The 22,715-nt window shown below is 43.4% G+C and overlaps 2 protein-coding genes across 5 annotated transcripts in view; one reads left to right on the forward strand and one right to left on the reverse strand.

Annotated features, from left to right (window-relative positions):
* Positions 1-1,082, reverse strand: part of IFT20 (intraflagellar transport 20) — a 22,294-nt gene extending 21,212 nt beyond the window's left edge. For 2 of the 4 annotated variants that reach the window (XM_018573741.1, XM_018573716.1), the window contains exon 1: positions 994-1,082. The gene's annotated coding sequence lies outside the window, so the exon portion shown is untranslated. The remainder of the gene's footprint in view (positions 1-993) is intronic. The other 2 variants (XM_018573732.1, XM_018573723.1) reach the window with 2 other exon arrangements.
* A 397-nt stretch (positions 1,083-1,479) lies between these two features.
* Positions 1,480-21,826, forward strand: TNFAIP1 (TNF alpha induced protein 1). Its single transcript, XM_018573676.1, has 7 exons — positions 1,480-1,566; positions 7,035-7,364; positions 10,121-10,290; positions 15,062-15,151; positions 15,880-15,932; positions 20,188-20,383; positions 21,357-21,826. The coding sequence occupies exons 2-7, from the start codon at positions 7,151-7,153 to the stop codon at positions 21,591-21,593; spliced, it is 960 nt and encodes a 319-aa protein (XP_018429178.1). The 5' UTR covers positions 1,480-1,566; positions 7,035-7,150; the 3' UTR covers positions 21,594-21,826.
* The last annotated feature ends 889 nt before the right edge of the window (positions 21,827-22,715 follow it).

A 22,715-nucleotide genomic window follows, 5' to 3' on the forward strand; every position in this document is an offset into this window, starting at 1 on the left:
GGATAACTTCAGTTTTGGACAAAAAAACTATTATAAAAAGGGAAGCAGAGATTGTTTTTACATATTTTGAAATTGTGCTATGAGAATGGGTACAGGTAACAAATATAAAAGGTAAGTTTTATGCCATTTGGCTGCAAAAGTGGAAATACATTTTAAGGGAACCGGAGCTACTATACACAGCACCAGCGTTGGAGGGGCCCGACATAGTGATCAGGAACTACGTACTCAATTCCTTGTATTGTTTTGGCTCCGGAGCCTGGAGGGAGAGGCAATGCCGACTTCTTTTTAAGTGTCCTTTAAGGTCAATAAAGAGATTGTAACAATTGTTTTCGATGCCCCATTAGCACTCCAATGGAGCAAAGAGGTGCGGAAAAATGCAGCATTTTTCTTGCACCACAAGTCTCCATCAGTTTCTACACACCATAATTCCACTACACTGCAAAGAAATGAATGAAATGTCACTGTGGGACATTTAAATTAAAATAAGGTGAACATTGCATTGTAAGAACGCAAGCCCCCCACATACACAGACACTACCCCACATGCTATAAGGGATCATATAGTCTGTGGGCTCGTGTGAGTAAGTCCCGCAACCCGTGCCAGCATGCATAAAGACGCAACACAATGCAAATGAAAACACATGTTAACGCATGTAAACACACATGCATTTCTGATGCATTGCAGTGAGTTTTTATGTGCCTTATGGTGTGAAAGGGCCCTGAAAGAGAGATAGGGAGTGTAAAGGAGAATGGATACATGTTTCCCTTATCTGAGCTCAGGACACACTGGATATAAGCGATCCCTGGACCCTTTTCATGTGGATGGAGAAGTCCCAGACCGGCTCAGAGTCAGTACAGGCTGGGGACACGGAGAGCCTCGCTCAGCCATAGCCCGGCACTCTGGGGCTAATACACTATGGGGGGAGGGAGCAGACTGGCCCAGTAATGGCTCTATAAGGAACAACAGTGGATACCCGCACTGCCTTCACATTACCTGCTGTCACAGCTGCTGAGCTTCTCTCTTCCACTCTCCTGCAGCCCCGGCTGCCACGGAGACAGCCGGCTAATGTTTACTGACGTCACTTCTCGTAATACAGTTATGCTTCCATAGAGACAATACGGAAGAAGTGTCATTCGGCAGCCATCTTTAAACAGGGAACGTTACCCATACTTTTATTCCTCCTCTACTGGAACAGTACGGTTAACATTTCTTGATACATAAAAACGTGTAGTATCTGGATATGCAAAAGTAAGACGGTGAAGCTCCTTCGGCAAACTTGAAGAGATATGTTCGTGCTTAACCCACCCTCTCGTAGGCGTAGTACTGGTTCTGGGAGTTGTAGTTCTTTGTGAATGAACCTTGCTCATTGTCTGTCACAGGACGACGGAGGGCGCTGCGAGGTCTGGACTACAAGTCCCATAGAACACCGCGGCGGTCCAAAGCGTGCGCAGGTTGGTAACTGAGGGAACGGGTCAGGAAATGACATCAGTGCGCCTGGGAAAGATGGGCGAGACTGAGCAGAGCTGAGTAGGAGCCGATTGCTGGTAGCAGAGGAGCGGGAGGCAGGTGAGAGTGCTGTAGATGGGTAGCCAGAGACAGAGGCATTGCATTGTCCTCATTCAGAGCGGATGGGAATGGACTAATACAGGGGTGCAGTATTGAGCACTGCACACTTCCTGTCACTGATGCGTGGAGAGTTCACACTGTCCAGAACATCTCATAGCAGTGCTGATAATATGGGTTCACTGCAGGCTGGCACCTCTGCCTTGCAGCACTGGAGTCCTGGACTTTAAGTATGGCGACTGCATGGAGTTTGTATGTTCTGCTCGTTTTTGGATGTGAACTTTGGGTGCTCTGTTTTCCCCCCACACTCCGAATACATGCGCTTAGTTGACCTGGCTCTTAGCTAAAATGTCCTGGTTCTGTCTAATGACCATTCTGGGGAAGTTCAATCACTAACTCTGGGATACAAAATGGACAGCACTGGTATCCTTCTTGTATATAATGTTTCTTTTGTGGTGACATGTTGTTCATTAGAATACACACAGGGATATAACACATCACAGAAGCTTTATATTTCACCGATTCATCTCCTCTGGGCTAGTGACTGATGTCAATGGCTCGGTGTACACTGTAAATATAGAAAATGGACAAATCAACAATAATATCTGCCCCAAAAATTTTTATAACAAAGCATTAGGCAGAATCATAAGTACCCAAGGTATTCGGTGATGTTACATAGTCAGGTTATAAGAAGACACAAGTCCATCAAATTCAACCAATAGAAACCCTCCATATACAGAACCCAAGGCTGATCCCATGGAACGCGAAAACCATCATATATCGTGGACTAATTATCTCCAACAGGGGGGGGGGGGATCCTTCCTGATTCCCTGAGGGATCGACACTATCTGGTGTTATTACTTATGGAAAGGAATATCCAGGAATTATTAATTTAATACAGGATTTATATAACGCCAACAGTTTGAACAGCGCTTTCCAACATGGGGGCAATACAATGACAGACAGACGGATTAAAGGATCCTGCTGATGAGAGCTTACACTCTACAAGGAGGACATAATCGTATAACTGGATATTCATTCTTATTAGTAATATAAGTTCCCCCAAGCCCACTCAAACTTGGACCGCCACCCCCTCCCCACGACCCAGTCAGTTGCAGAGTGGTGCATTCCCCACCCTATATATCACAATGGGCCAGGAACGCCCCCTCCAAAACCTTCCAGACTGATTGGGTCAGGAGGAAGGGATGGCGGTCAGAGTTTTGAGCGGGCTTGGGTGAATTCTGGTGAACGGAGTTCCCACCAAGCCCAAACTCTTCACTAGTTGCTAAAGAACAAGACAGCAACCACTACGCTGATGAGTGATGTTGGGCATGTGATTTGTGGTCTATACCCAACATTGTGCAGCAGAAACTGTCACGTCGTCTCAATAGATCGGGAAGTGAGCGAACACATACTGTCGCTCGCTCACTTCTCTATCATCTCCCTGCAGAGAGCGGTGACTGTCAGTTATTGCTCCCCGCAGGGATTTCCATCCCTGGACTGGGGGAACGGACAAGGGAGGGGGTGGGCACAGCTGGCTCTGCCTCTAGATAGGCAGAGACCGCTGTCATTCACGCAGTTGGGTGGATCTCGACAGCATTGTCGGGATCCGTCCCGGCTGCGGCGCTCTCAGTATACCACGAGCTGTAGCTCACGATATACTGAGCTTTGGATCATGGGAGGACGCTAGTTTATGTCTTCCCGTGACCCTTAAGAGAACTATGGGGAAAAACACTTACCTCATAGTTCTCTTCTAAGTAGTATTAGACCCTCGCACTTAGGGCTGCAACAACTAATCGACGTAATCGATTATAATCGATTATTGAAAAAGTTGTGAACTTTTTCAATAATCGATTAATCGGCTTTTGATAAGGTGCCCCTGTCCACAGCTCCACACACGTTGCACCTCTGCCAGACCCGCCCGCATCCACGCTACACACGCCGCACCTCCTCCCCGCCTCACGCTCACCGCCCGCCCACATCCACGATCGGCACAGGGACGCGGGGAGAAGTAGTAAGGAGGAGAAGGTGATAATAATCGGCTAACTAATCGATTTTGAAAATAATCGTTAGCTGCAGCTCTACTCGCACTTTTTGAACCCAGGTCAAACAAATATACATTGCCCAACACATTTCTATAAAATGTTGCTTAAGCACTTCCGGTCATCACATATTCAAACAGCTCCAACTCTCTCAGTTCGGCTTTCCTGAACTTCCTGTCCAGTACAAGATCACAAAGGACAATGCAGTCTCTAGCAGCCGTCCATCTACTAGGTTGGAGAAGGGAAGTGGGCAGCGAGGAGGGAAGTGGGTTGCCCTGCTGTGTCTGTGTGTTTGTGGAGACACACACACCGCTTACTAGCACACACAAGGGTGTCTCTATAGGACTCTGCAAGGGAAATGATCCACCCTAAAACAGGATACCAGGGCCAGTGCTCAGGTTCACCAGCTGATTCTGTCGGAAACTAAAACGTTTGGACATCAAGTATATAAAATGACATGATACTTTAGTATGATAGGTAACTGCTGAGGTTGTGCTGAACCAATAGGCCCACAACTTACATGTCAGCATTGGCTTGGTGCATGGGGTGGTGGGGGTATAGAGGTGCAAACATTGAAATGGTCAATGATGATCTCTCATCTATAGTGAAGGTGTGGTGGTGTAGATATTACTCGGTTATGCTGTAGCAGTGGATGGAAGTACTAAGACGCAGTTCACATTGAGCGTTTTATCGCGCGGTAATTCCCGCGATATCGCGGCAAATTATCGCGCTCCAATGCAATCCAATGGGGCAAAGGGTCCTGCTGTCGCGGGTCGTGTGTCGCTACAGCAGGACCCTTTTTGGAGCGGATTTAGCCGCGATTCAAGCTTGCTCAATGCAAGCTTGAACGCGACATCGCGCGGCAAATCTCGCGATGTCGCGCAATATGCAAATCGCGCGACAAACGCGCAATTTGCATATCGCGCAGTGGGAACAGGGCATGACATGTTGAAGTAATAAGGATTCAGCACAGTGACATGGATACACATCATCCTTCTCTCCTCTGTAATCTCTGTTTTGTGTCATCTTAGTCATTCCTATAAAATTGTCGGAAACAGGATGACCGGTAAAACTGAACGGGGATGTCCACAACTTAATTTTAGAATGAGGTCCCTCCCACAAGAATATGGAGGAAATGTGGTTACAGAGAAAGCAGATGACATCGCTTCTTCTGTACAGGCTGTTGAGCCTTGACACTTGGGCTGCAAATGTCTCTCTAATACATTGTATTGAAGGAGCTGAAACTTCACAATCCATTTCTTGTGTCTAGCAGAGAAAGTTGGAGGGGTTTCTATTTAAGGCAACCGGGTATAAATGGCCATATAGTGTAAAAACATCATTTTTAGAAAGTGTAACCCAACCGTTTATTGTGAGGAAATGTCATGCCTTGCACTGATAAATGGCCAACAAGCCTGGAACAGCAGTATGCAGTTTGAAATGGATGCATCTATAATATTGGACTGTATATGGGCTATAAACTATCAGTTCTGGCTATACAGATGGGGCATAAAGGAATGCTTTGCATTGATCAAACCACTGTCCTAAAGCAAGCCCAGACAAATCCCAGGAGCCGGATAGCCAATGCTCCTGAAAAATGACAGCTGCCTCCTGGATTGGACAGACTGGCTCCTGAATTCCAAATGGATTTGCCCACCTTGACCAAAAGTTAGGAATAATCGTCTTACTCTTGTGATAGGAGACATGAAACGGTTTCCCCGTTTGGCCACTTGGTTGCACATTAGCATGTCTTGGGAAAGGATGTCTGAACAAGGAAAAAAAAAAAGCTTTGGCTCAATCAGATTGCTATGTAACCTTAGCAGTCACTTTTCTGACCATGGCTAATGTTACATATAACATGGTCACATTTAACAGCCCCTCCCCCCCACCCCCCCCCACACACACCTGTTTTTACTCTAATCGCAGGATACTTCCCACTACAAGCTCCTGTCGTTATTTTTGAATCACCATTTACAGATTTAGTACTAAGATCTGTGACGAGAGACTTCAAGTCCCATCTGCCACCACGGCACAGGGAGTCATAGGTCTTAATGAAGTACAGGTGTGGTGACAGGACTGCACTTGCTGTCTATTGATGCTTCTTCCCATCCCTTAAAGGAGAACTATGAGGCGAGTGAAAATCACTCAGCCTCATAGTTTGAGCCAACATGTGGCAATGAAACTGTCACAGGTCGGCTCAATAGATCGGGAAGTGAGCGAACACATACCGTCGCTCGCTCACTTCTCGATCATTTCCCTGCAGAGAGCCGTGACTGTCACTCACGGCTCCCTGCAGGGATTCCCCCCTCCCTGCTCTGATCCTCCAGCGCTGACTGGTGGCACGGACGGGGAGAGGGCGGGTACAGCTGGCTCTGCCTCTAGATAGGCAGAGCCAGCTGTCAATCATGCAGCTGGGTGGATCACAACAGTAATGTCGGGATCCGTTCCGGCTGTGGCCTCTCAGTATACCGTGAGCTGTAGCTCGCGGTATACTGAGCTTTGGGTCAGGGGAGGACGCTAGTTTGTGTCATCCCTTGACCCTTAGGAGAACTATGGGGAAAAACCCTGACCCTATAGTTCTCCTTTAACTGAAAGTCAGTACCTCAGTGCGCACCTGGGCATGGGCGAAAGTCTGAGCATTGCACCCACCATCCACTGATAGGGGTTACAATGCTTTACAGGTTCAAATTGCAAAAAATATCAAATGCACATTGTTTCTTTTATTTGTTTGTGCATTTAATACGTATTTGGAAACGGTGGATTATGCCTTTTAATGTAGGAACAATTTACAGCATCTATTTCATTGACTGTCCTCGTTTACAACCTTATTTCTATGAATGTACAGCGGGGGGTTTTAGAATATGTTGGTTTGATCCAGGCTGAAGAGCTGTCACTGCATACTGAAACAGTGCTGCATGTCTAATTGTGTCTGGCTTCACTGTGTCTACCTAATGTAGGAATATAAAGGAACACTTGGCAAGATGGTGATGGGATAGATCAGCCACCAGCATGTATCTGTCAGGAAGTCTTACAACAAGATGTGATCACTTTCAGGGTTATTCACTAAAGGGTGAAGAGTTTGGAGAATGCAGGAGAAGGGAACAATCTAGGACAACATAGCTGAACTGGAAAGTGAGCTGAATTGGAGAATTCTTCCAAATCGACTATTTTGGCCTAGATTGTTCACTTCTGCCTTCTCCAAACTCTTCACCTTTATGTGAATAACCTTGTTAGATTCCCAACCCTTCCTCCCCTCTGCGGCCATTATAAGGGGTAGTCTATCTGCAGATCTTCCGTTTTGACACCAATATGCTTTAGTTGTGTTGTTATACTCAGTCAAGATTGTTCCATTGGCTATTCTATTGACCAATCCTGTTTTAATTCTTCTTTTTTTTTTTTTTTCTTTTCTCCCACTTGCAGATATTTTCAAAGGTTAGCAGGGTCCTGATTCCTGCTAGCTAGGACTGGTCTCCCTCTTGTACCCTCCCACCACGGCGGCACACGTGAAGCCCACTGTGTGCAGAGTCATCGTCTACCTGCAGCGAGAGATGTCTGGCGACACTTGTCTGACGGCAATGTGCCCTGCCTCTGGGGCCAAGCCTAAAACCTACAGCTTTAAAGGGGGCTGTCTAGGAAACAAGTATGTTCGGCTGAATGTGGGCGGTTCGTTGCACTACACCACAGTGCAGGTCCTGACAAGACATGACACCATGCTTAAGGCAATGTTCAGTGGACGTATGGAGGTCCTCACTGATAAGGAAGGTGAGGTTGTTGTTCTCTCTGGACATGTTCGAATAATATGAGTAATATATGAAGATACTTGTTCTGGATTCAGATTAGTGGAGGGGACAGCTAGTTAGGTGTCATTGCAATTTTCTGCTCTGTGCGTTTGCCAAATACAAATCCCAATCTGACCTTTTGTGTTAAAGTAGCATTAGCCTCACCTTTTTTTTCAATAATTAATCTATCATATTGCCCGGCAAAGGATGTCTTTACATTTTTGCCCAAGTGCCATGTTTTCAAAAAGCTGCCTCCGACTCTCTGCTCAGCTTCTCTAAACTTCCTGTCCAGTACAAAATCACAAGGGACAGCACAGTCTCCAGCAACTGTCCGTCTACTAGTTTGGAGAGGGGAGGAGGAAGAAAGGGGGATCAGGGAGGCTTGGCTAGCTGTGTTTGTGGAGACACCCACAGCTTACTAGCACACACAAGGGTAGCTCCTTAGGACCCTGCAAGGGAAAGGAGTCACCCTAGAATATGATATCAGGACCAGTGTTCACGAGACCTACTGATTCTGCAGGAAAAAAAACGCCATGACGTAGCAGCATCCATTGTAACTAGGGATGTTCAGATACCAAGTACCGTACTCTACAAGTACCGTACTCTGCAAGTACCGTACTCTACAAGTACCGTACTCTGCAAGTACCGTACTCTGCAAGTACCGTACTCTACAAGTACCGTACTCTACAAGTACCGTACTCTACAAGTACCGTACTCTACAAGTACCGATACTTTTCCAGCTCCGAGACTAGACTAGAGAAAAAATCAAAAGTTAGGAGGCAGCTGTCATTGGCAAGGAACACACGGAGCTCCTGGGATTTGTACATCTCTGTTTTAATGTATGATTTTGTCTTTATAAATGTGTATTAGGGATGCACCGATACCATTTTTACAGGTTCTGATATTTGTCCAAGTACTTACAGACACAAGTACTGATACATTTTTGTTTATTGTCATGTGACAGTTTTTCTAAGGCTGGGTTCACACCTAGACGTGTTGAATATGCACGTTTGTCGTGCGTTTTTACCGCGATTCGCAGTAAAAAAAACACGCGACAAACGCCCGTTTCCGAGGGCTACTTGGCTGTATCCCAATGGAAACGCAAGACCAAAACGCCCCAAAGAAGTACATGTACTTCTTTGGGCGTAGGCCGTTTTGTATCGCGTCGGACGGGAGGAAATACGGCAAGGTGTGAACCAGACCCATTGAATACAATGGGATTTAGATGTTTGAGCGTTTTGTAGAGCGTTCGTCGAGCGTTGAACGCGCTACAAAACGTTCAGGTGTGAAGCAGGCCTTAAACAATACAGACTAATGATTTCAGGACAGTGGTGGAGCACCAGAGTCAGGTCCCAGCTGCAACCACTGCAACCCTGGTAGTTCTCATGAAAATGCCAAGTATCTGCACTGATATCTGTACATGCCTAATTGTAAGTGATTCAATCAATAAATACATAAATGGTCCATATAAAGAGCTTGGTGCCAAATTATTCACTTCAAGGTCACTGCAAAGGACAAAGGGGCACTCTTTGCGTCTGGAGGAAAAGAAGTTTAACCTTTAGCATACGGAAAGGATTCTTAACAGTTAGAGCTGTGAAGATGTGGAATAGACTCCCCCAGGAGCAGTTCTTGCTAGCTCGGTTAATTGTTTTAAAAAAAATCTGTATGTATTCCTAATTGCACAGAATATTACTGGATATTGAGTTATTTTGGATATAATAGGCATCAGATCTTTGATCCAGGGAATATCCGATTGCCTTATGGGATCAGGAAGGAATTTTTTCCCCCCTGTTGGAGCAAATTGAACCATGCTTTATTGGGGGGAGAGGTGTGTTGCATTCCTCTGGATCAACAGTGGGCAATTGGGGGGATAGCGTACTGTTTCAGCTTTTTTTTTTTTTCTTTTTCATATCTCTATAGGTTTAAATCGATGGACTTGTGTCTTTTTTACAACCTGACTAACTATGTAATCAACTCCCCTAGGGCAATCGGATACCCCCTGGATCAACAATCTACATAGATATTATTAGAGTACTATCTCCTTTGGAAGTCTTCCACGTTCCCACAACTTACTGTCTGCAGAGGTTGAATCTCTTTTCCACCAGATGCAAAGAGAGCCTCCTTGTCATTTGCAGTGACCTTCAGCTGAACAACTTTGCACCAAATTTACTATCTGGACCGATTTTGTATTAATACAGAGAGATCACATCTCCCCCAATTAGGGCCATTCACACCAGGATGATCCCCTGCAGTGTCTCAAAGGCGCTCTAAAAAGCATTGCGTTAAGGCACCACAGTAACCCAAAAATTAGACAATGCAGCAAGTTTTGACAGCGCACTGTGACGCACAGTAGTTTGTCACCCAATTGTTTTTAGTGTTCAGTGTCCTTTACTGCAATTCAGAATGCAATTTTTATTCTACCCAGGTATGTCGGTTTCGGGTAGAATTTGGCAGGTCAAATTACGAACGATTTTCTTTTAGGGAATTGTGCATTAAGATCTTTGTACCCAAATTATTGTACAATACAGAGAATGCAGTGTTAAAGGTGACAGTGTGGCAGATTTAAAAGGGATGGAAGCAGGGTTGGGGAGATGTTGCTGCTGAATGTCCTCAGCATATCTAAGATGCTGATTCAGCTCACCACCGTCCTTCATCCGAAACTGAAAGATCCATTTTGTGTGAGCTTTTTGTGTTCATGTTTTCCTTGCCTAAACTTCCACATCTGTCTTTTACTCACAGGCTGGATTCTTATTGACCGATGTGGAAAGCATTTTGGAACCATTCTGAACTATCTGCGAGATGACACCATTGCACTTCCCAAGAACAGACACGAGATCAAAGAACTTATGGCAGAAGCTAAATATTATCTAATTCAGGGGCTGGTAGACAAGTGCCAGACAGCATTGCAGGTTAGTAATTCTTTTTAGTTTGTTCTGACTACTGCTACTGGTTGGTATCTAGAAGTATGAAGAAAACACCCTTTAATGACATTATTTATTTGGTTCCTTATGAATCCATGTACACCAGAAATTGGGCTGCATTTTAATGGTTTTCGGTTGTTATTAACTGAAAGTTCTCAAACAATAATGAAGTTGTTCTTGCAGGGGTTGTCCAACATCTCTCTTCACAAAATAAGCATGCTATAGCCTCCTGGCTTTGGAGCACCACTGCTCTGGCCTCTGTCCTCAGGCCCTGGTCTCTTTCCTTCACATAGTCTTTCAGACACCGTGCTGACCTGAACTCTCGGTACACACCTTGCTGCTCCCTGTTGCACTGGCCTCCATCTAATTCCAGGATGAAGACCCCCTGACTCCCAGGCAGAGACCTCTTTGGTCTCCCATGTGGAGTCCTGAACACTCATCAGCCCCCATACCTTAAGGCACGTGTGTCAAACCCAAGGCCTAGGGGCCGAATTGGGCCCACCAGGCCATTTCCTAGACTTCTACTTTCAGATCTAGGTATTAAGTTATTACTAAAACCAGTGATAATCGAATGCAGAGGCAATTATGATAAAGATTAGATACATTTATATAGCCTTACAGGCCCTTTGAGGGCAACCATAATGTTGATGCGGCCCACGATTAAATTGAGTTTGACACCCCAGAGGTGTGGAATCCCTATCGCCTGACGCCCGGGACATGCAGTTTCGGGCGCCGGGCGAGTAGTTTTTTTGTACACTTAGCCCCGCTCCGGACAAGCAGAGCTAAGTGTACAGTGTGGAGCCGCCGCTCGTTTTCAAGTGATCTGATCATTTATCAGATCACTTGAATGAAACGAGAAGCGGCGATTCTGTCCACACAGCGCCACCTGTCTCAGCTGTCAGGAACTACACAGAACATATGTTCTGTGTTGGAGGGCAGGTTCCATAAAGAGAACCTGTCACCTCCAAACTATCACTTAGAGCAGTGCTCCCCAACCTTTTTATCGCCGCGGACCGGTCAACGTTTGATAATTTTGCTGCGGTAAAACTGGCATTCAAGTGGCGAAGCAGTTTTGAAGGTTTCATTGCCTCATTAGAGAGCTGGTCGCCGCAAACTATGCAGAGGGGTTTTGGTGTGGGAATCACCTGTCCCGATACATCCATATTTCAAGTAGGACTCATGGTATTGTCTGTTAAGTTACATGTTTCTTTGATGTTGAAGGCCCTTCTGTCTCTTCACTGGGCCTTTTCTTTTTCCCAAGGAAACTTTCTAACGACATCTGTTTCGTACTCATTTTTGCTAATTTGTGGGTTAAATTTGCGCAAACACAATATACATGTACACCAAGCACTGTTAAACATGAGAAAGTACCGGTGAACCCTGCAGCCGCTCAGCTCCAGACGTCACCTATTGGTGCGGCTTTAGGTGACGTCTCTCAGCCACCGGTTAACCTCTCGTCCTGGAAAGTCGGACAAACCCGAGAGAAATACACCACAGTAAATAAAATGGAAATAATTTAATGTTCCTTGGGCGGCCCGGTACCATTTGATCCACGGACCGGTCCCGGGGGTTGGGGACCACTGACTTAGAGGATTTTAAATCCCCATGTGATAGGAATAAAATTAGGTGGGGGGAAAAAAAGTTAAAAATAAAAAAAAAAGTTATGACAAAGTTAAAAATAATTATATATAAAAAAAAAAGTGACAATGTAAAAAATAAAATACAAAAAATGAAAACCAACCCTGATGCCCCCGCCATCTGCATGCAAATAAGCGCACACATAGGACATTGTGTGTGTGCCTTGAGTGCTGCCGCCATTTCACTGTGCCATATTGTGGTAGCGATGCAGCAGAACTCTCTCACACGCACAATGTGCATTAAAGGGCAAGTTCACTTTCCCAGGTAATATGGGAAAATGGATTTACCCGATCGAATCTGGCCCGGTCTCTCCCAAAACCCCCCACCCCCCGGCTATACTTAAATCAGCATTGAGCCAGCTTCCTGACCAATCGGGTAATTACTCGCCGCCCGGTTTCCTGATTGGCCAGGAAGCCGGGTAGCATCTCATTACCCGCTGCACGGCTTCCTGATTGCCCGGGAAGCCTGCTCCATGCAAATGGAAGCACCGATACTCAGTGAGTGCTGAAAGCAAAATATCGGTGCTCGTACTCTATACCCAAAAACCGCTGTTGGTGCATCCCTAGTTTTAATTAAAACTATTTTTTTTTTGTATCAGGACAAGTAGATTGTTATGAAGGACAAGTAGATTTGGCCCCCGCTTTAGCCCTTGGACAAGTAGTTTTTTCAAAAATGTCCACACCCCTGTACCCCTGCCTCAAGGGATGTGCACAGCTGCACAATCAATGGATGCTGGTCAACATCACAAAATGAACCCAGGGTTGGAGGCTTTATCCCACTCAAGTTGCTGCAAAGACTCTGGGTTCCAGAACTCTGTCCAGAGTTTGCCACTCCTAGATAAAACTGAGAAGCCAGTTTTCTCTTTCTCTTGCTTTGCAAATGCATGGAGGGAGGAGGCTCCACTTATTTTCTTCCCAGATCATGTATATGTGCCTGTGGCTTTAAGAAAGGCGGTAACTCTAAGTATAGATGCAAGATGGTGTCTGCCGGAAAAAAAAATAATCACTTGAAATAGATTTTTCCGATCAGCCACTACAATTACCCTGAATAAAGGCTGTTGTCAGGGTGTTTGCTCAGTGCACGGTTATTCACGTTGAGCCCAAACGATTGTGCGTGTTTATTTTTATTGTTTAATGTCCTTTCAGCGGTTAGACTATCGACCGTCATATGTGTGGCTAGCCTACCTTTCCCCAATGCATCTTTAGTTAATCTGAGGAAGTCTTTCCATTTCCTACTACCTGATAATGCCTTATCCATTATTGAACCCACTAATGCACAAGAGCATGTCTGATGACTCTCCTCGGTAGTTCTTCTTTTTTTTTTTTTTTTCTCCCCTTGATTTTATAAGGCATTCTGGCATGCAGATGCATTATGACTGCTCTGAGTACTTCATAAACTTGTCATTTCTGCTTTACTGATCTTGCAAGTGAATGTCTGAGTGGGGAGATTACTGCAAGCACTGGTTTATCAAGGAGAAACTGAATCGACTGGACAGGTTTATTACTTACCAATGGAGGTGTCAGTGTCCAGGCATAGACTGAGATGATGACATTCTCTTGTAAAGAAGATGATATTGTCACTTCCATGTTACTACACCAGATCTAGAAATAGGCCCATTGGGAACACTAGTAACTGATAGTCGCAGTAAAGGTAGGATTGTACATCGGGGCTGAAACTGGAGATTAGAATGAATGCAGGTTGTGAGTTTTGTTGCATTGTACGGTCTTCCTATCATCATTCAGGTTGTAATGTAAAATACACATTACCACAAATCACAGGGCCCCTAAACAGCACAGATTGCCTAGAAGGAGCCTGCAGGCTGAAGTCCTGAACAGACGCCCTATGAAAACCCTGTTTAAACTGCTGGTCCTTTAAATAGAGCCCAGGTTAACCACTTGCCTTGCACCCATTCTGCATAAATGGATGGACAGCAAGCCTCCCAGGGTGAGACAATGTTTTAAAATGTTCTTTCTTTTTTTACCGGACAGTGAAGATTGTAAAAAGAGTGTTCCAGGCCAGTGTGAGTGTCTCTGTACCATGTGATCACTGTGACCAGTCACAGCATCACACATTGCAAACAATGGCTGCTGTTAGAAGCCGGCTCTCACTTTCTTATCATACTTCGATCAGTGTGTGAGAAAAAAGAGCTTGCTGCTTGCAACCACCTGGTACTGGATGACACTGGTAAATAAGCACCCAGTGCCCATTCACCCCTCTACAGTATATGTCAGCACCATCCTGTCTCTGATCTGACTTGTATATTAACTCTTTACCTCCCTTATCCTGTGCATTTGCATAATAACCCCCTTCATACCCATTCATCTCCTCCTCCCTGTATAACCTGTAAATGTATTGTATGTAGTGCACTAGATACAATTACTAAGCTACATGTTTTAACCTTTCAGTACAAGCATGTTTCCTCATTTCCAAAAAATTGTGTCAAAAATCAGATCACTTTGGGGTGTCTATGTTCCAAAACAGGGTCCTTTCTGGGGTTTTCGTACTGTCCTGGCCTTTTTATTTGCTATGTTTTATAACAGAAGGCACGAGAAGCCATTTTTGTTCTCTTTTGTTCTCAAAATCTGTCTAAAAAAATATATAAAATAAATTTGGTGCAGCATTGCGTACCCTATTGTCTGTGAATATCACAGCACTGGAAAACAGCCGGCACATTAAGGGGATTTGACATGTCAGCCCTCAAGTGGTTAAGGTAGAATGAATGAAGTTCTGATGTATGTGTATCTTCATAGTCTCCTGGAACGTAATACCTGTTCACTGAATGATTTCACATGTTGCCTGGATTTTTTTGAAAGCAGAAGTTGAAATGTTATAGCACTCTTTAATTATCTTTTCACACATGGCTTTATTTCTTTCATGAGGAAGAATGCAAACCCTCCACGTTGAGAAGGATATACATAGCTTATGGTAGCTTTCCATTTCTCATTGAAAGCGCTTCTTATGTAAGACCACCAGCGGTTCTCAGCACAGTCTTCTTCTCCTACGGCCCTATTTCTGTTGGCTTCATTGTTTAGTACATCATAAGGCTGCAGTGCAGAGTATATGGCTGCAAACAAAGCTCTAGATTTTCTATTGTAATTGTCTCCATTTCTCTTACTTTCAGGATAAGAATGAGTCATACGAAGCAGTATGTAATATCCCCATCATCACATCTCCAAAAGAAGAAGAGAAACTGATTGAATCATCTGCCAAGGTGCACACTTCACTCATGCATTGTCCCAGTTAGCAATTAGATTAGCTTGCTCCTAGTCCCATAGAAATGTGGCTAGATCTCATCAGTCTTTTCACCACTGAACAAAGGCTGAGCTGTCACATACCTTCAGAATAATAAGGGGTTAACAAGCCTATTGTAATGGTCTTGAACTTGAATCAAGTGGGAGTATGCATATTAAAATATTGCGTACGGGTTGCTCATCTAAATTAGAATACAAAGGCTACAGATCTGTAGCATTGTAAATGATCATTGACATTTTGTGGCTGAAGAATAACTAGACAGGAAATAACTGTATGCAGGGCTCAGAAGTCATTGATTGTTAAAAAGAAAAAATACACATCACAGTTATTTTCTAAGTTTTTAAAGCTTTTCATATTCTGACTTCTTGAAATTGGGCTGTTGCATGAATTGACTCCTACAATCTAAACTAGTTTTTCTGAGAGTATAGTAGTAGTAGTAGTAGTATAGTATAGTATAGTAGTAGTAATATAGGGCTGGTTATGAACAGATATTTATTTAGAGTTCATTGTACCTTTTTCCCCTTGTTCTGCCTTGTGTGTGTGCCTTTTTTTGCTTTTTGTGTGTTTTTGTTTACTTTATATTTTTATTGCATAGGTTTCCTTGAAATTAGAGTTACAATATCAATTGCAAATAAATCCCTTTTATATAGCGCTAGGTAACGTGTGATTTTTGTGTTTTCCCAACAGCCTGTGGTCAAACTCCTGTATAATAGAAGCAACAACAAGTATTCATACACCAGGTGTGTTCTGTATTTACATGTACAGTAATTTTTGATCTCTTGACTGTTAAGTCTGGAAAGTAATAAAAAGGACCCTGAGGTCAGCTATAAGCTATAATTTAATATGTTTGGGGATGTACCCCGGCACGATTTAAGATGCAATATATTAGTAATGCATAGACAGGACGGTGGTGCAGGTCTCCCACACATGGAGCTTTTACTACTAGGCAGCAGTTCTAACCCGCATCACGGACTGGTTTTCTTCTACTAGAAATTAATTGTGGCTATCTATTGAACAAGCAGCTACCCCTTAACACTGACTGCAGTCCCATGTATCCGGCCCCAGAAAAGGCTGATACAGGGGCCTCTACCTCCATTAGTTAGGACACTAATAACAATTTGGGACAGGACAGTAAAACCATATAATATATCGGACTACGTGGGATCTCTTACCCCTATATTAAGTAATCCAGATTTTCCGTCAGGGTACAGCGGAACCAGCTCCTGTTATTCAAGCAATTTCAGAGCATGGTATATATCCTTTCTCTTTATTAATCCCAGAAGGTGGTTCTCAACGGGGACAGTGGTTTGCATACCTTCAGCTTAAACATCATATTACAAGATATGACCTCCTTTGAGAATTTGTGTATGAACCAAAGGATAGTAAACATAAATTATCAAAGATATATCATATCCTCTTGACCCAAGGTTTCTCTGATAGACCGTTCTATGTGAGGGGATGGGAAGCAGAATTGGGCTATAGATTATCACAAGATAAATGGAAACAATCTTTTGTGTTAACGTTTGAATCAAGTATATCGAGTTACATCCAGGAACGCAATTTAAAGATATTGACAAGATGGTACAGATGTCCTTCCTCAATACTTAAGATCTTTCCAAACATATCTGACCGATGTTTGAGATGTGGAGTAGAAAAAGGTACATATGTGGTGGAGATCCAACCTTTTTGTGAAATGGTTTATAAGATAGGAGTACATCTAATTAATGTCCAGGGATCTCTTACACCTGAGATTGCGCTATTGGCTATCATACCAGGTCCAATTAAAGAAGTCAAGAAAGGCCTATTCCAATTATTTTTTATTCGCTGCAAGAACGGTAATAGCTAGATATTAGAGGGCTCAAGATACTTTGCAAATTAAAGATTAGGTCAAAGAAATGAACTTCTTGAGAAGGGTAGAAGAGTTAGTTGCACGATCGCAGGATAGGTACCCACAATTTCTGGTAACATGGAACCCTTGGATAGACTTTTGGTAGTGCTACTATGTGCGTATAGCGAATAAGAGGCACAGCCGTACGGTCACTGGGGGGAGAGGGATAGCGAGGGGAAAGGAGAATGGGAGTTGTTGCTTTGTATTTTTTGGGGGCGGGGTTGGTTCGGTTTGGAGGGTTTTTATGTTGTTTTTTCCCCAGTTCTTTCTTTTGGCTTCATTCTAGCTGAGACCCTTAAAGGGAATAATGCTTTTAATATTAGCGGAATATTATATGGTGGTCTCTTAACAATAATGTCTGCATGTTTATAGCGTGTATATATTGGAAAATAATAGAGAGATATTCTATAAAAAAAAAAATGTTTCTCAAGGAAAAAACATCTGTGTAGTGCATGTGTTTTGGTGCAAAATGTTATTTTGCCCAGACATACACTTTAGTATATTTCCATGTATGCAGTCACATTGGGATAACACTGATTTTATATGTGTTACATGTTTCTAATTCACATAGCATAACTTTAAATAAAATTTTAATTTGCAGCTTACCTTTTTTTATATGTTCATTGTGCTAACTCCATGACGGGGGAGGGGGGTTGTGTTAGGGGGAAGTTCTGTTTCATATAATGAACACTGTCTGTACTGTGCTGACAGATTTAATTATCACTTGTAAACTAGATGAGCAGGGCTGTCTGTCCTAGCAAAGAGTTAAAGTCCTGAAGACATTGGGGGGGAATTTAGCAAAACTGGAACAGGCAGAATCTAGAGCAGTTGCCAACCAATCGGCTTCTCTCTACAGTTTGCTCAGGTAAGATTTGAAAATGACACAGAAAAGCTGATTGGTTGCAATCCAGATTTTGTCTTCTCCAGTTTCTAAAAAAAATTCCCCCATTGTATGTTAATGAGTCTGTCTGTCCTAGAGCTGCAACAACTAATCGACATAATCGATTATTGAAAAAGTTGTCAACTTTTTCAATAATCGATTAATCGGCTTCCGATCAGTTGGCCCTGTTCACGGCTCCACACACGCTGCGCGCCGCACCTCCTCCCCACCTCACGCTCGCCGCTGCCAGACCCGCCCACATCCACGCTCTTCACGCCGCACCTCCTCCCCGCCTCACACTCACCGCCCGCCCACATCCACGATCGGCACAGGGACGCGGGGAGATGTAGTAAGGAGGAGCAGGTGTGGGGGGATGACAGCCGCCGATAGACAGGCCCGATCTCAGAAGCAAGTTGCTGGAAGACTGCTCAGGTAAGCCTGCACTTTCCCACACATGGTGCTCTATAATGTATTGCTGGGATTTGTATTCCTATGTATAATATACAGCACAATGTACCATCAGCTATAGAGGAATACAAATCCCAGCAATACATTATACACTGTATGAATAATGTATTGCTGGGATTTGTTGTACTCCTCTATAGTTGGTGATATTCTGCACTGCGCTGTATAGAGGACTACAAATCCCAGCAATAATACATTATACAGCGCCATGCGGAATTCCACCAGCTATAGAGGACTACAACAACACCCAGCAATAGTACATTATACAGCGGTGCAATGCGGAATACCACTAGCTATAGAGGACTACAAAACCCAGCAACAGTACATTATACAGCGCAATGCAGAATACCGCCAGCTATAATGTACTATTGCTGGGATTTGTTGTGCTCCTCTATAGCTGGTGATATTCTGCATTGCGCTGTATAATGAACTATTGCTGGGATTTGTAGTCCTATAGCCGGTGCCATTCTGCATTGATTGCTGTATAATTTTAAACTTTCCATTTCACTATATTGCACACCACACTTTTTTTTTTACTCTAACCGCTCCAAAGCTGGCTCCTGTGATGGACTACAATCTCAAAACAAACTAGTAGTCCATCACTGGAGCCATTTTAAAAAATGTATTTTATTGTTTATCCGATTAACCGATTAATCGAACTTAATAATCGGCTAACTAATCGATTTTGAAAATAATCGTTAGCTGCAGCTCTAGTCTGTCCTGAAGTCTTAGGACCGAGTTTCCTGTATTTTAAATTGAGAGAGGTGCATGCAAAGGCCTGCTAAATAGAGATATTTAAAAGGTAAGAAATGTATTTATTACAATTATTGTTGGATATGCTGTGTGAATAGGAACACATATAATGGGGGCTTTCTAAATTTCTACTGCAAAAGTGGAAATACACATTGAGGTGTCTACAGACACAAGGCGGCATCCACCCAATGCTTGCGTGAGCAGTCAAATGACTGACTATTTTCTGTCTTTCTTTTCTCCTCTATTCTTCTCCTCTTTTCTCTCCTTTCCTTCTTTCCTTTCTGGAAAGAGCTGGGTAGGGTTCTACAGCTAGTGATCACTGTGATTGCTAATCACAAGTTATCATTGATCTTGTGATATGGAGCCAGTCCTCCCAGCTCTTGATTGTTAGTACGAGACCAGAAACTGTTGGCCACAGCTCAGTCTTCGTGTTGCAGATGCGCTTCCAGCACAAACACGTGTGTGTATATATGTGGTGCCCAGGAAGAAAGCCCACTTACTTGACACCACATATATGTATGAGGCGGTCGTAAAGGGTTTAATGAATGATTATTCTACAGCCATGCATGTTTTGCATCTGATGAGCGTGTTTACGTATTCCCCTATGTGGGGTGGAAGAGCAATCAGCTGAGAAAACCATTCATTCCTGGTAACTCCTCCCTAGAAGGACATTGGAAAAGCTTATAAACATATTATCATTCCTGCATCTAGCCCTTGGGTGAAAGGTCTCATATGTCTGTAGCCACTGTAACTTCCAGGCCACTGAATTAGCCTAGGCAAGTAATCAGCCTCTTTGTTGACAGTTTTTATTTTGGGGGGGGGTTTAATGCAAAAATAAATTATTTGGAATTGCTATTTGGGGCAGGGGTTTATATAAGTCAATAAGTGAAAGATCGGTTTTAGGAAATGCCATTCCGATTCTATTCATGGAAAATAAATTATTTAGTATTCCCCCTTTTTAGCAAAAATAAAAAAGTAATGAATTGAACTTTAATGTTACGTATTTCAGCAACTCTGATGACAACCTTCTGAAAAACATTGAGCTGTTTGATAAGCTTTCCCTCCGATTCAATGGACGAGTCCTATTCATAAAGGATGTGATCGGAGATGAAATCTGCTGCTGGTCTTTCTATGGTCAGGGGAGGAAATTGGCAGAAGTTTGCTGTACCTCCATAGTTTATGCCACCGAGAAGAAGCAAACAAAGGTAATTGCTTTCTTTTTTCCCTTTCTATTGCATTTGATAAAATCTGATTGTTGGTAAAGTGGACTTTGGTTAAAAGGAGAAATTGTAATATCCTAATTTCTTTGTAAAGTAAATGAAATGTGTTAAAACATTACTTGTGCTCTGAGGGGCCTGACTTTAGCTGTTGTATGTTGTTGATGGCAGCCTGGGGCTGTTGCCTCAGACGGCATCTCTTTGGGTCAGGTGAGGGGTGGCAGGTAGAGTGGCATGGCTGTTCTGGTGCACAATGTTTGTAGTGTGCCTGCCACCCCCTTTCGGCCAGCGCATCCCAGGCTGCTAAAAGCCAGGCGGGAAGATGTGTAATGGCCTGCTCTTGGCAACCTGGGACACTCTGGTTGGCGTCCCATACAGCAACTAGTGGCGTCACTGGTTGCCAGGAGTTGAGCAAGACACTCTGACTTTCGGTCCCCGCAGCTCTTGGCATCCAGTGATGTCTCCAGTTGCCAGGAGGTGAGTGGGACGCTCTGGCCGGTGTTCCCAGTCAGATCTAGAGTGAGAGTGGGTGGCGAGATGATCCACTGACCCCCACCCCTTGTTAGCGTGCACTTTTTTTTTCACTGTAGTTAAAGCACTGCGGTTTGATCATGGACTTGCTTTATCAGTATAGGAAAATGAACACACTAATGAGGTCATCTCTGTTTTATCAACAAGTGGTTTGTACAATGCTGTAAAGCCTCATTGCCTAACACCTTATTCTCTCCCTGCCATGCAGGAATGTTATTAAGCCAGTGGTATGTGCCCTGCTATTTTAAAACTGCATTTAAGGATTTATAACTAGATTTATATTTCTGCCTGTTTCTCATTAGTTCTGTATAAAAGTAATTTAAGTAGACTTCTGACTATAGCTCAGTGGTTAATGCCTTCATTTATTTGTATACTGAGGGTTAGGTGTGCAGTACAAATAAAAGAATATTTTCTTTGTATCTCCCCTTAGGTTGAATTTCCTGAAGCACGAATTTATGAAGAGACGTTAAATGTTTTGCTTTACGAAACTCCACGAGTCCCTGACAACTCTTTGTTGGAGGCCACAAGCCGTACACGCAGCCAAGCATCTCATAGTGAAGACGATGATGGTTTTGAGCTGCGTGACCGGGTTCGGCGCATACATGTCAAGAGATACAGCACCTATGATGACAGGCAACTTGGCCACCAGTCTGCTTACAGGGACTGACTGTGACTACGGCAGAGATTTGCATAAGAACGCGGTGAAGACCTCTTCGCCTAGATAAATTTATAGCCATAGTCTTCGGTTCACTGCATCTCTAATATTATGCATGATAATCAGTCATCCAGCCTTCAGCATCAAATGGATGACTATAAGTTTTTCTGGACAGTGGAGTTAGACTCCATTCTAGCAATATTAAGCACAGAAGACTTGATGTCCTCCCAGACATTTTGATTGAGGAAAAACCTTTACATTAAGTCAAGGCTTGTCCTTTTTGCATTGCACAGCTATGGTCACATAGTAGTTTTCCAGGATACATGGAAGTACCATTTTCAATGTGCATTTCTATCGCATTACCTATGTGGAGCTATGGCAAAAGGTTCCACATCTTCCTCTTACTGGGAGATTTAATGCATATTCTGACTGTAGTGATTTCCTATTTTGATTGGAAAACCTTACCTTGATTCTAAGTAATAGTTTTAAGTGATAGTTTAGCAGTTGGCAACAAGGCAGCAATACCCAGTGTTACTTTTTTCAGCAAGACCTAAAACAGATTCACACCAGTTGTGCCTTTTTACACTGAATGCACATTGAAGACCTTAAATGCTTCAATGCTTCTTTGATAATACTAATCAAAGTGAAGCACACTATAGCAACTGATCCGAATTACTCTTCTCTGATACAGTTGCGTTAAACTGAAATCCAATGTTATGGGTTATTGCACGAGTATTTTCATTGCTGCATGCCCCATCCTATTAAAGTGACTCGGTCATCAGAGAAATATGGGGGTCGCCATTGCCAGCCTCCATCTGAAAATGATATTGAAATGGTTTCAGTCGCAGTGGTAGTTCTGACGGCCCTCTTTTCCAATTATGTCATATTCTATCGAACCGGGCAATGGAATTTTATATTCAGTTACACTGAAGCATTTCTCAGTGTGGGACACGCTACTAAGACTTTGCTTGCAAAGTTTTGTGGAAAAACATTGGCATTTGACCGTGCTGCTTGATTCAGAGTGTTACTACATGACTCATTAGTTTAAAAAAAAAAGGCGGCAGCAGTAAAAGTGTCTGACATCCCCTTAAGATATGAACTACTTTCATCAGTTCTTCAAATATCATCTACTAG

The sequence above is a fragment of the Nanorana parkeri genome, unplaced genomic scaffold, assembly GCF_000935625.1.
Source record: "Nanorana parkeri isolate BGI_ZX_2015 unplaced genomic scaffold, ASM93562v1 scaffold48, whole genome shotgun sequence".
Lineage (NCBI taxonomy): Eukaryota > Metazoa > Chordata > Amphibia > Anura > Dicroglossidae > Nanorana > Nanorana parkeri.

Bases quoted from the DNA above. Each gene is read 5' to 3' on its own strand.
- TNFAIP1 (XM_018573676.1), top strand. From the start codon at position 7,151: ATGTCTGGCGACACTTGTCTGACGGCAATGTGCCCTGCCTCTGGGGCC. The intron at 15,152-15,879 runs GTGCACACTTCA...TTTTCCCAACAG, and splicing joins TGATTGAATCATCTGCCAAG to CCTGTGGTCAAACTCCTGTA. The intron at 15,933-20,187 runs GTGTGTTCTGTA...TACGTATTTCAG, and splicing joins AACAAGTATTCATACACCAG to CAACTCTGATGACAACCTTC.